The sequence below is a fragment of the Musa acuminata genome, chromosome BXJ1-11, assembly GCF_036884655.1.
Source record: "Musa acuminata AAA Group cultivar baxijiao chromosome BXJ1-11, Cavendish_Baxijiao_AAA, whole genome shotgun sequence".
NCBI classification, from domain to species: domain Eukaryota; kingdom Viridiplantae; phylum Streptophyta; class Magnoliopsida; order Zingiberales; family Musaceae; genus Musa; species Musa acuminata.
The window spans coordinates 29792780-29805924 of record NC_088337.1 but is presented as its reverse complement, the minus strand read 5'-3'; the positions used below and the strand labels follow the sequence as shown (position 1 = coordinate 29805924).

The window sequence follows — 13145 nt, the reverse complement described above, 5'->3', positions numbered from 1 at the left end:
GTATATTTCTCCGAACCCCTTGTTCCCGCTACTCATCAACGTTACCTGCCTTTTGGATGGTGGTCTCCGTCGGACCCACCTTAGGACCAACCCTACGTAATTTTCCAGTTTCGACACGTGGGCGTCCGCCAGGCAACAGCCACAGCCGGGTTGACAGCCCCTGCGGTTGCCACCAATCATTGCGCCATATCCCTAAACTAATTCGCCGAAACAACCCTGGACTAATCTCCAGCCGTCCGATCCTCCATCGACGACACCGGTGACGCGAAGCCGCTCTCTAAGACTGTTTTTAACCGTCTGATGTCGATCGAGCGACAGGGGCAATTTCACTATTCTATATTTCTATTTCTAGGACGAGATGTAATTAAGTGAAAGGACAAAAGCAACTTAGTCATTTAAAATATTCAATATTTATTAACAGAAAAAGTTAGCATTAAAATAATATTAAAACACGTGAAATTAATAATAATAATAATAATAATGTGGTTAGGAGGTGGTTGGAATCAAGTCTGAACGGTCAAAGAAAGAGTACGGTTGAGCACTCCGAAGAGGCTTTGCCTTTGACTGTCATCGGGAGAAGAGAAATCCATATACTACCCAAAAGCGGGACACGGGATGCGATTAAAGCCCTCGATTTCTGATCTCAATCTGGAGCCGTAGCAGAGGGAAGAGAGGAGAGCCAGAAGACCAGGCGCGGCGAGGAGGGTGGGCGATCGTTCGCCGTGCTTTGGGTTTCTCGGATCCGCTTTTGATGGTCATCGCGGTCGATCGGAGCGGCGGGCCTGCATGTCGTGAGCATTTTGGTTCTCTGCTGGAGAATTCGTAGAGCGGTTGGTTTTTAGAAACGAATTGTTGGTTGTTTTAGTTCGATTCGTGTGTCTGTTGATCAAATCTTGACACTATTTGCAAACGTCTGATTTTTAATCGATTTTGAAGGCATTGTTGTTGTCTCTATCATTTTAGGAGCAATAGGTCGGGGGTTCTTCTCGCTTCCGGTTGGATTTCGAAGGACGAAATTGGTTTATATGCGTTTGTTTGGTTCGTGCCCTGAAAATTATTTTTTGCGCTGATCTTTGGATTTACTTGATGGGACAAGAAAAAAAAAACAACTTTTGACTATTCGGGAGCCTTTTATTCGCAATTTAGAACATTTTTGCTTCATAAATGCATGTTTTATCGTTGTACGTATTGATGTTATTCCTTTTAAATCGGTGATGTTCTTAGTCTTTCATCAAAATCTTCCTTTTTTAGCAGGTAGGTATGTAGTTTCTGTGAAGATTTTAAAGAAAATGTCGCTGTAGTCTTCCTGAAAAATCGTGAGATTAAAAAAAATTTGTTGATGCAGTCTTCCCGAAAAAAAATGGTGATGGTTGAGGATTAGTTTAGAATGCTTTAGCGTGTCTTTGTGCTACATTTCTTGACAATTTGTAGTGCACTAGGCATGGTGAGGTTCGGCGATTTACTTTGGAGAGCGAAATTAGCATTTTTTATGGGTCATTTGGCTTTCCATTTCTTTTCTGCTACAAAGAAGTCGATTCTGATGTAGTACCAATGGCTCTCACTGACGAGCGAGTTACACCACGAACATCAAGGATGTTTTCTATGAAATACCCCTTTCTATCTTGTTCTTCATGCATGCATTTATCGTACATTGGGTGTATTCGATTGAGATCTTGTCGTGGATGATGTGCTTGAGACGGAAGCTCAGGCGAATATTCAACATTTTCTTTTTTATCAAGATAAATCTGTGATTTTTTATGACATTTTGAACAATATTTAGGATTACTTGCTAAATCTCTTTCAGTAGGCTGGAAAGTGCATGTCTGTTGTTTAGTCATGGGACTTGCTAGTTTCGTGATTCGTCTAACTATGCTACTATTGGTAATCTTGGATTCAGCTTCTTGGCTGATTAATGTAGCTAATACTAATGGCATACTCTCATTTGCTCTATGATGCACTGATGATCATGCCTTACTGAGCAACTGGAGGATTCGAGGACCAAATTTCAGTATAGCTGTGTTGTGAATGATGACATGATATTAATTATTCCTTTCATGTATATTATTTGTTCCTAATTTTATTGTTTCTACGCTGCATTCTTACTTGAGCTTTCTTCTGCAGACTGATTTTTTTTTTTTACGAAGCTTTAATAATTGGACTTGGTTTGTCTTAGATGTTTTGCTGTAAGTTTCATCTGTCAAATGAGATAGTTGAGATATTTTTCACATTTTTATTATGCCTGTTGATATTTTTCATATGTTTGAAAACAGGTAGATGTTATCTTATTGTGAGAAAGGTGCTTAGGGTACGTTGTAATTGGATCCAGCTCTGTTTCTGTTGCAAATAGATGGCTTCAGTGAACATGGTGCCCTCGTCAGGGTTGAAAAACACCAGTGGCACTAGTCTTGGTATGGACAAATTGCCACAAGAGATGAGTGATATGAAGATAAGGGATGATAAGGTAGCTGATCAGCACCTGTTGTGCCTTTGACATGTGATGTCTTTTCGCTGTGGCAATTATTTGAAAATAAAAGTTGCCTATATGACAAATGAGACGAGCCACATGAACTTTTATGACTGATTTGATGAACTACTGCAGGAAGTGGAAGCAACAGTGATTAATGGGAAAGGGACAGAAGCAGGTCATATAATTGTTACTACTATCAATGGGAAAAATGGTCAGCCAAAGCAGGTAAACATAATTAATGAACACAAAAGAAGTTGAGGGCATAGATGTTGTCTTTTTTTATACAAAAAGATATTTTGAGTTTCAAGGAGTTATGAAGGAGTAGGCTATCTATGCTGGCCTTTTAGTAAAATGGATTACAATATTTAAATATCTCTATTTGTTTTGTTGTGTTTATGTTTGCTAAATTTTTTACATATTCTGCAAACATACTCTTAGAAACTGTTGATTTTGATTGCAGACTGTAAGCTACATGGCTGAGCGTGCTGTAGGTCATGGATCATTTGGGGTTGTTTTTCAGGTTGGTCTTGTGATATATTGGTCAACCAAATTTCTCATCAAGTTCATTATAAGACTTGAAAATTCTAATTACAGACCTTTGTTGGTTGTAATGGAAGCATGATGAGAAATTTTGTATGAGATTTATTTGATTATTTTCTCATCTTTCTGGTTTTTTCTTCTTTATAGGCCAAATGTCTAGAGACAGGTGAATCTGTAGCCATAAAAAAGGTTCTTCAAGATAAGAGGTACAAGAACCGTGAGCTACAAACCATGCGCCTTCTTGACCATCCAAATGTTATCTATTTGAAGCATTGCTTCTTTTCAACAACTGAGAAGGATGAGCTGTATCTTAATCTGGTACTTGAATATGTACCAGAGACAGTTCATCGTGTTATTAAACACTACAACAAGATGAACCAACGTATGCCGCTAATATATGTGAAGCTGTACATGTACCAGGTGGGTTTAGCTTGTAATGTTATTATTTTTAGCTTTTCATCAGGAGTATGTTTTGATCTTTTACATGTTATACTTTGTTGTCATAAAATTTTCTGTAATAATTATATGGATTTGGCTTTGTCCTCAGTTTAGTAAGCTAGTCATATGCTAGCAAGACTAGTGCCAATTTTCCAGTTATTGTCTAGACTCTAGATAATATTGTTAAAATGTACCCCCCTTGTTTTAGTGTACTTGAAGATCTGTTGATACAGTTGATTATTCTATTTGTAACAGATATGTAGAGCACTGGCATACATCCATGGCTGCATTGGGGTGTGCCACCGTGACATTAAGCCCCAAAATCTTCTGGTATATACTAATCTGATTCTTTCTCTTAACTTACTGTGATTCATATTTTATTTTAAACCATCTGTTTCACATGAAAGTAATAAGAAGAGTTATAGTTTTCTTGCATTGCAAATTTTATAATGCAGTTTTGTTGTTTCTTTACCTATATAGAAGCAATAATACATACTTAATTTATGTTGTGCTTTTGGAACCAATGATATACAAAGTAGTGGTGTTCTTTACTAATCGTTCTCTCATTTTGGATCACAGGTCAATCCACATACTCATCAATTGAAAATATGCGACTTTGGGAGTGCAAAAGTGTTGGTAATATGCTTCATCCCCATAATTGTGGTCAATATTTATACTAATTTTTTTGTAACTTCAATGCTGAAAATTTTTCCTGCTTTGGTAGGTAAAAGGGGAACCAAATATATCATACATATGTTCCAGGTACTATAGAGCTCCTGAGCTTATTTTTGGGGCAATCGAATATACGACAGCAATTGATATCTGGTCTGCGGGTTGTGTTCTTGCTGAACTACTTCTTGGGCAGGTAGCTAAGATCAATTTTTTAATGTGTGTAGGATACCTTGCATATTATTTATGTCATTTATTACCCGATTAAATTGATTTGTTGTCCAAACAGCCTCTTTTTCCTGGCGAAAGTGGAGTTGACCAGCTGGTCGAAATAATTAAGGTGTGTGACTGTTTTGTGTTCATGATTTGGTATCAATTGCTAATCCTCTCAATTGCCCTTCTCATATGTAATCTTGATTTTGCAGGTTTTAGGTACGCCCACAAGAGAAGAAATTAAATGCATGAACCCAAATTATACCGAGTTCAAATTTCCACAAATTAAAGGTCATCCTTGGCACAAGGTACACATCGGATGAATTACTATATATACTCACATTACCTTTACTTATCTTTTATCTGTAGTGAAATCTATTTGCATTATCTGTTTTAATCAGATCTTTCACAAGCGAATGCCTCCAGAGGCTGTTGATCTGGTATCTAGGCTTTTGCAGTACTCTCCAAACCTTCGATGCACTGCTGTGAGTACAGAATGCCTTTATCTGAATCGACAATTGTGGCATGTTTATCTGATCCACTTTTCCTTTCGTTTGATACAGTTAGAAGCACTAATTCATCCATTCTTTGATGAGCTTCGAGATCCAACTACTCGCTTACCAAATGGCCGTTTTCTGCCCCCTCTTTTCAATTTTAAGCCTTACGGTGAGTCTTTGTTTAAATAGTAATAATTGTGAAAAGAATGCTTTTCAGTAATCATCTGTTCGAATCAGCAGATATTAATTTGCTTTCTTTTGTCAATTAGAGTTGAAAGGAGTACCATCGGAGATTGTCCCGAAGTTGATACCTGAGCATGCTAGAAAGCAATGTGCCTTCTTAGGATTATAAGGTTGGTTCTACATTCCTTATATAGTAAAGAGGTGTACTTCCAATGAGACTAGTGAGCTGATGGAGCTTGTGATCTACCGGTATGGTGAGATCGATCGGTAAGTTGGAGCATGTGACGTAAAAAAACCTCGTAGTCTCCCCTCTTTGCAGATTAAGGAGTGGTCGGCCTGTCTCCGAAAGACCTCAATGGTTCTGTACTAACGACGCTTCTTCTGACAGATTGTAACATAAATATTGCTATGTTTTAGCTTGTGAATTATGGACCAAAATTGCTCTTCCCGACTCTGGTGCATCATGGCTTTAATAACCGTGGTAATGGTTGCTATCTAACTCTTGCATCCATGCATCTGGTAAACCATCTTAAATGCTTTTGTTCTATTCCAACTTCGACAAAAGAGCAAAACTTTTTTGTGGTCTTTGAGCTACGTTTTTTTCAGTGAAAATTTACGAAGAGGTGGGAAGAAATTGGTCATGATATAATTTGACTAAAATGAATTTTTCTTGACGGTAAAAACACTTGTACCTAAGTGAGTGTTCATCCTTTCTTTGGCCATTGAACTCATATTAGGCTCTTTATCTTTTTCTGTTTCCTGGCTGGTATCATCATTGTGCAAGAAAAGCAACAAATTTGAAGGGATGTCATGATGATGTATTATATTCTATATTTAGTCGACTCTATTATTGCTGTAGGAATCTTAATTCTACTAACGTGAAATTAAGTAAAGATAAGCATCTGCACTATGATGATATAAATGAGTTGGTATGATTTGGATTGGATGATGAGGACTTTTGTGACAAGATCGGGTTTGAGGCTTACTGCAGTCACTATATGGTGAATTTTCATGAGCAAGATATAATCATCAAATACACACACAAACAATCATCTCCTTACACCTATGAAGGGAAGACCAACTTAATCTGCCGTCTTCATGGACATGGATGAACACAACACGGAGGAGTCTCTCCGGTTGGATTATGTTTGTTTGCCATCACCCAGCTCAGGATGCCATAATTATCATTCAAGACATACACTGTTTGAATCAACATTGCATGCCGAAAGGTCCAAATCCGATAGACACTTCGGATACGATACTAGTGCAGCGACACAAGCACTTTCAAAAGGGAAGCCACAAACTCCATCTGTGTTTCCTCATCGATCGTCAAGAACATGGGAACATGTACAAAGAGTGACTTGATTCCGTTTTGTTCCGCGAACAGGAGAGAGTGGTAATATACAAAGTTGCACACGAATCGACCAGCGTCATCCGAGGGTGTTATGTTGTATCCCATCTTTGACAAGGCCTTCACAATTTCTTTGACGGGAAGGGCAGTCTGCAACAGTACAGAAGGAAAAGACATTAAAATACAGAATGAGATAACAGAAGAAGGATAATGAAATGAAAAATTCTCAAAAGATAATTGTGCTATCACTCATGCCCACAAAATTCTACAAATTTGGCCATTAAGAAAAAAATAAAACAAGACAAAGTTTATGGAATTATGTCTAATGCAAGATAGCAAATTGTTGTAAGAATAATTTAAGTCAACACTTAGCCTGAAGAGCAGATATATTCAACATCAAGTCATGAAACAACTCAGATCAGCCGAAGTTTTCATGTGACATCTAAGAATTGTGTGATCCAGATGCAATAATCCGCTTGAGGATGCATTCCTCATATTTATGATTATTATCAAATAAAGGAAATGTGAATTTTAATGAAGTGTCTTTCAATAACATAATTGTTTACCAGACATCTTAGGTACAACAAAGTGCATTCAACAACATGATTGTAAAGGTAACACCTTAAGTTGTGATCTACTTCTGTCAAGTGTCAAGAAAATTAACCTTCATAACTAATCAGAATCTCAAACCAAAACAGTAATTCGAATACATATAACATCATCAACATTCTAAAATTCATGGTTCGATGATCTACATATTTGTTGACTCATGTCCAGGGCACTGAATGGTACAATCCTTACTGAGGTCACCAACCTGCTCAAATAAAGTGGCTTCAGGTTGGTAAAGGATGGTAGATATGGTAACCTCCACCATGTATGGCCATCACTCTAGCTGCCAACTTGAGACCCAAAAATTGTCTCAAAGAATCCGAGTTCCCCTCTCCTCCCAAATGAAAATGGAAAAGAACAGGTAATTTCTTTTAAAAGGATCTCATATCTGATGGTGCAAGCCCAAGAGAAATTTTTAATTTTCTTACCCAAAAAATTCAACCCCTTTTCTCCGCATGATAAAGAAAAGTAAAAGAAAGGAACTCATACTTGATGGAGGAAAGGCTTAACTGGGTGTAGATTGCCTACTTTGGAGCCCGATATACCAATTATAAACACTTATGGCTATTTAGTAATTTCATTTGGCATGTTGAGAAAGTTAAAAAGGATTCCAGGATATATTATACAGGGTGAAGCCTCAGGATAACTGTGAACTTTCTATATTTGAGGATTGTAGTAATAAGAATGTATCTATGGCACCTCTGATATACCATAATTATGGTATAAGGATGGGTCAAACCTTCAGTTTGACAAACTTGTAGATGCTGCCATGATTGATGCTCTGGTGATTTATTAACGTGGAACTGAATCACATAGCAATCTAGATGTATTACCTCATTTCGATTAGTCTCACATCAGATGTGAACTAAGCTTCGATAAGTACATGTGATACAATCCACCCACTACTTCTGAATACTCTTCTTTTGAGCATAGCGAGTACTCCTGATGTGTATATCATGTTGGTGCATCCTGATGAATCTCTAGTCCAACAAAAGACATGCGCCATGTCACCTACGGAGGATGATTAGTTCCACATCTGGTGTGGGCTAATTTTTGAATAGTATGAGTTGCAACTCAACCAACTTGATTAGTCACAGAATCTACGATCTTCACCTGAGCTATGTGGAACCTCTCACCTTGAAACTGCCCCTTAAGGAGTCTTCAATAGATAGGTATGCCCATCCCCTTGTGGCCGAGTCATTTCTCTCCCTCTGTTCTCTCTCTTTCTCCCTATCAGGGCTCCTTGTGCTATTTGACCTTGCTGTCCAGCCTGATAAATGCCACCAGCCCCTTCCCTTCCTCTCTCTCCAGTTACGGCCCTCTTTCTTCCTTTCTCTCCCCCCCATCCTTCCACAATTCCTCATTCAGGCCTTTGGCCCCTCCTCTTCCTTGCTCCTTGCTAGACCAAATCGAAGATCTAAATTGGAGCTCCAAATCTCAACTGGACCAGATATAAATTAACATTTCACCTTGGCCGATTCAGTTGGGAGTGGAATTGGACATGGGTTGGTTCAATCTTAATCTGGAATCAATTGATTTACAATTATAGCCTTAAATGTCAAAACCTAATTACTAGAATAGACCAATTACCTTTTACAATGAACATCAACTAGCAATGTGGGACTAGCCGGGTATCACCAGTGCAATTTTACCTCAAACAAAGAGAACATTGATATCTATGAACTATTTTAAAGAGCTAAGAAGAAAATCAACAAATGTAGAAGAAGCTGTTTGAAACAAGAGTGAACAGATCCACTTGTTTGTGTCCTCCATTAGTAAACACACACATTTAAATTACACAAAATTGTGTGCAAATACAAATGGGGGAAAACAGCTTGATTTGATGTAGGTACATACATGGGAGAAGCAACAGAACTAACTCTAGTTGTAAACAAGAATGGTTCTTTGGAAACTTATAGTGAAAGATACTTTCATTGATTGCATGTCCCTCATAATATTCATTTGTCGTTCAATAATTGTAAGTATTACTTAACACCCACCCTTGTATCTTATCATGATAAGTTGATAACTAGTATTAAAACCGATATGCTCTTGATTAAAGTAACTCCTAAAGATCCAAATGATGTGAAGATGTTTCTAACAGAGTGCCCGCAACCTGAAACAAAATACTAAAACAAAAACTTGTCAATTCAGAAAGTCATACAAAGAACCATTATGGTCAGCATACCTCTCGGACCCGTGCAATGCTTCCATCAGAATATACAACTGGGACTCTCTGCAAGAAGAATCCTACTGTAAAAGTATTATGTAAAAATAAATGATATCTTGCACAATGAAGAAGAGCATAAAACCTGAGGCTTCCATCCCATCTCATCTGGACATCGAAAAGTGGCCTCATTGACTGCTTGATTCTCTACAGCAAACCTCGTAGCACCACTATTTACTCCAAGATGCAGCTGATGGACCATAAAAAAGAGAACAACTGTGTGAAAAAGACAAATTTGAAATAGAAACCAGGTTAAAATAGAGAGTCAAAATGACATGTCAAAATATCCTCTGAAGTCCAAATACATAATTAGAAGAGAGAGAGAGAGAGAGAGAGAGAGAGAGAATGCCGATCAAGATGCTAAAGACAGTATTGGATGCTAAATGATTGAAAGACAAAGCAATCAAGTCACGTAGTCATCAAACAATGAATAGCTAATATCATTTTCATCAAGTTCAAATAGATCTTATAATTTAATAGAAATATCACAGTGTTCAAATCTGGATCCATTTAATTTGCTTCATCATAGTCATTATATGGATGGTAAGTTAGTTAATGAAAGTTGAAAAGGCGTTCCCAGTTCACAAAGCTCCCAACATTGCGAGGTGACTCTCAATGTACACAGACTTACCTCTAAATATCGAGAGCTACTTTAAATATTATACATAGCCAGACCAAAGATATAACTATTAAATATGTTCCAATAAATACATTACCACTATTCCTGTTTTAAAAAATTAGCAGACAACTAATGAGTGAGTGATTTACCCAGATAATTTGCCCTCCGTTTGAAGTTTCATTTCTTTGCCCAGCCACAGCAACCTGAAGTGTTTCATAAAGTTGAGTAAGTGCCCCCTCTCCGGCTGTCTCAAGAACATTGCAACTGCCAAGAACAAGCCCTTCAGGTAATCCTTTCTTTTGCATGAACCCCTTAAGATTTCTGACAATTATTTCTGTTGGATTCTCAGATACCCCATGAAATTTCTTAAATCCAGTAATATGAACAGTAACCACTGATGGCCCTTCAGAACCCATTCTTCTTGATATTTTAGATATAATCGACTGACTAAGTCTTTATTTGTGTATCAATAAGTTAATGCTTCGTCGAATTGACCAAATGTACCTACAACAAGAAGCCCAACAGCTATGTTCAGAGACATTTCATTAAAACTGCAACCAGAGGTCAGGAAAAAAGCCAACATACAAAAACATGAGAAAAGTCCGGTGGTGAATTGTGCCACTAAAGCCAATAATAGAACATGTAAATAGTCTAAAGGATAAAAAATGAAATTAAGGTAACATCCTCTAAAACAAACAATCCTTAAAATGAAATTAACTGGCTCCAACTAGCAAAAGAGATCAAGTTCAACATATCAGTCAACCAAAAAAAGCCCCACTTCATTTACTAATCTATGATAAAAGTTCCTCTTTTTCGAAAACAGAGATCATCAACTTGGCCACAAAGTTGATTTGCCAACTAAAAAAAGGGCAGAACAAATCATTACTCACTTGTGGTGCTACATTCGCCAAACAGTCAGAACACTCGTAACTTTGGGGACAACTTTTTTCCGGCTATGCTATCATAAGAATCAGAGGAGTAAAATCAACCAAACAACCATCAAGAAAGAAACTTTCACACCAAACCTACGAAACAAGCACTCTCATATTTCTTCCTTGTAGTAAATTGATCCAAAAAAGGAAACCCCAGCCTAGTAGAATCCGCTGAGATAGCGACCAGTATCTCTAAAAGAATCATAATAGACGTCAAAAACTAATTAACCAATTGATCAACCATAGAACTAAATCTCTCACAAACACTACTTAACTCCGGCGCACTACAATCCACGTAGACAGCGACCAAATTCCAGAGGAAAAGAATCATAAAGACAAGCAAGTAGAACGATTCACACAAAGAATAAACATGATACGCAGCGATGGTATCCTGCTCCAACTCAACACCAATCAATCGATCAGTCAGTCGTAGACAGTTCTAACCTTTGACCCTCTGATGATCGAAGAAATGGGGGATGCGAAAAATCCGATCTTTTTATGCACTCGACGAAACGGAGCTTCTTGCGGTGGTGATGACACAGATCAGAGCCAGTATCAAACGGAGTGACGGCTTTTTTCTCAGAAGACAAAGAACGGCATAGGGATTGGGGAAGGGATCAAAGGGATGAGATGAGATTAGATGGGGATGAGGATGGAAGAGATAGAAGCGGAAGGGTACAAACACGCCCTTCTCAAGTCAAGTCAATCGCTGACGTGGTGATTCGTTGCCTTCTTATCTCAGTTTGTTCCGCTGCCTTGTACTTAATTATTTCTTTCTAATCAATTATCTCAATTAGTGCTGCATTGACTGCTTATATATATATATATATATATATATATATATATATATGATACATTTTAATATATATATATATATAATCATGTAGATATGGTATGCAAATATAATAATAATAATAATAATAATAATAGATTTGTTCCTATTTGTTCAATTATATTTATTGGTAGTGTCCACGTGGATGGCATGAAAATGATGGCAACGGAATGGGACAGTTTCGATACCAACCCGCTGCATTACCTCGCAGCGCTCACCGTTCATTTCGTGGTCCCCATGCGCTGGTCATATATCCACCGACCGGATTGGTTGGTTGACTGAGTGCATGATGTGGCCACCCTGCGTCGTCTCCACAGTTTAATGCACGTAAACAGAGAACACTAACCATCGAGGCCTCACTCATGTCTTCCTGGCGCACCTCCGTTGAGACATCGCCCGCACTCGACGTGCTACCCGAGTCCCACATGCTTCAGGAGCAGGTGAGATGGAAGACGAGTTGGCTTTTCTATGACGAAGGCCTGAAGCTATCCGATAAGCCTCGATCGTTTTTATCCATGCGGTGCTGGTCATTCTCCGGGTGCCTCCACAGCATGGCCAAGACCAGGTTATAGATCAACGGGATCGGCTTGTAGATATCCTTAAAGAACATGTTCAAGAAGTCCTATAACGATAGCACAAGAGAACATACACATCACTTCAGTCTCTGCAAGACGCCAGACTTGAACACTGACTAGGGAAACATATTATACTGCATAGTGGAGAGTAGTAGCAGAGACCTGCTCAGCGAAGGGGGTAACGGGGGTGCTCTTGAGGGTGGCGAGGAGGGACTCGCAGGTGGCGATGCTGGGCTCATGGACAAACATGCCGGCGTTGAAGTAGAGAGATGGCGGCGGGCCGAGCTCGTCCGTGGGCCACGCCACCCTATCCGGGCATTGCTGGCATTAGCCGAATCTTGGACTGCGGCGTGTGGCTCCACTTCTTCTCACAGAAGCGGTCCATCACCGCGTAGAACTGCCCGTCCGGCAGGTCGAACAGGTGGTCGATGTTCTCGTGCACCTGTATGTCCGCATCCAGGAACACCATCTTCTGGTACTCCATGAACTGTAAGCAAGCCGGTTCACTCTGTAAAGTGATCGTACAAAAATAAAGGCGCGATTGAGAGAGAGAGAGATGGGTTACCTCCCAGATCCGGAGCTTGGAGTAGTTGATGACGTAGTAGTCCATGGCAAACTGGGTCTGGCTCTCCGGCGGGTAGACGGGCTCGATCTCGCGGATGATGCAGCCCTGGGAGGCGAGGAGGCGGCGGTGGCTCTCCGGTACGTCTGGGAGGACCGCCACCACCATGGGGTAGGCGGATCCCACCTTCCGCAGTCCCTTCGCCAAACCCACCGCTCCCTTCACGTAATCGCCATCACCCGCCAGGAACGTCACGTAGGCCCTAGATGGCTCCCCTTCCCGGCCGCCTTCGCAGCCGCCCTTGCCACCATCTCCGGCGCCATGAAACCCGATTTAAGACGAGCAAGAGAAAGAACAATCCAACGAAGGGGAGAGCTACGAACACACACAACCGATGCACCTTGAGATGGGTCGTAGAAAGGTGGGGTTGG

General features: G+C 39.5%; 2 protein-coding genes and 1 pseudogene across 9 annotated transcripts; 1 reads left to right on the top strand and 2 right to left on the bottom strand.

Annotated features, from left to right (window-relative positions):
• Positions 1-538: 538 nt before the first annotated feature.
• Positions 539-5455, top strand: LOC135584505 (shaggy-related protein kinase alpha-like). 8 transcript variants are annotated; one of them, XM_009386173.3, is made up of 13 exons: positions 539-791; positions 2271-2461; positions 2600-2692; positions 2928-2987; positions 3155-3427; positions 3701-3775; positions 4025-4081; positions 4170-4310; positions 4404-4454; positions 4540-4635; positions 4729-4812; positions 4891-4993; positions 5094-5455. In XM_009386173.3, the coding sequence occupies exons 2-13, from the start codon at positions 2348-2350 to the stop codon at positions 5174-5176; spliced, it is 1230 nt and encodes a 409-aa protein (XP_009384448.2). In that variant the 5' UTR covers positions 539-791; positions 2271-2347; the 3' UTR covers positions 5177-5455. The 8 variants fall into 8 exon arrangements, with proteins under 8 accessions (XP_009384448.2, XP_064946792.1, XP_064946793.1 ...); XM_065090720.1 differs by having other exon boundaries at positions 539-830; XM_065090721.1 differs by having other exon boundaries at positions 608-834; positions 2275-2461.
• Positions 5456-6006: 551 nt separating this feature from the next.
• Positions 6007-11351, bottom strand: LOC135597577 (uncharacterized). Its single transcript, XM_065090722.1, has 5 exons — positions 11190-11351; positions 9963-10317; positions 9280-9384; positions 9156-9203; positions 6007-6508 (listed from the first exon to the last, which is right to left on the bottom strand). Exons 2-5 carry the CDS (start codon positions 10227-10229, stop codon positions 6269-6271), a joined length of 660 nt encoding a protein of 219 aa, XP_064946794.1. The 5' UTR covers positions 10230-10317; positions 11190-11351; the 3' UTR covers positions 6007-6268.
• Positions 11352-11700: 349 nt separating this feature from the next.
• LOC103972600 (galactinol synthase 1-like) lies at positions 11701-13047 on the bottom strand (annotated as a pseudogene).
• Between the last annotated feature and the right edge of the window lie 98 nt (positions 13048-13145).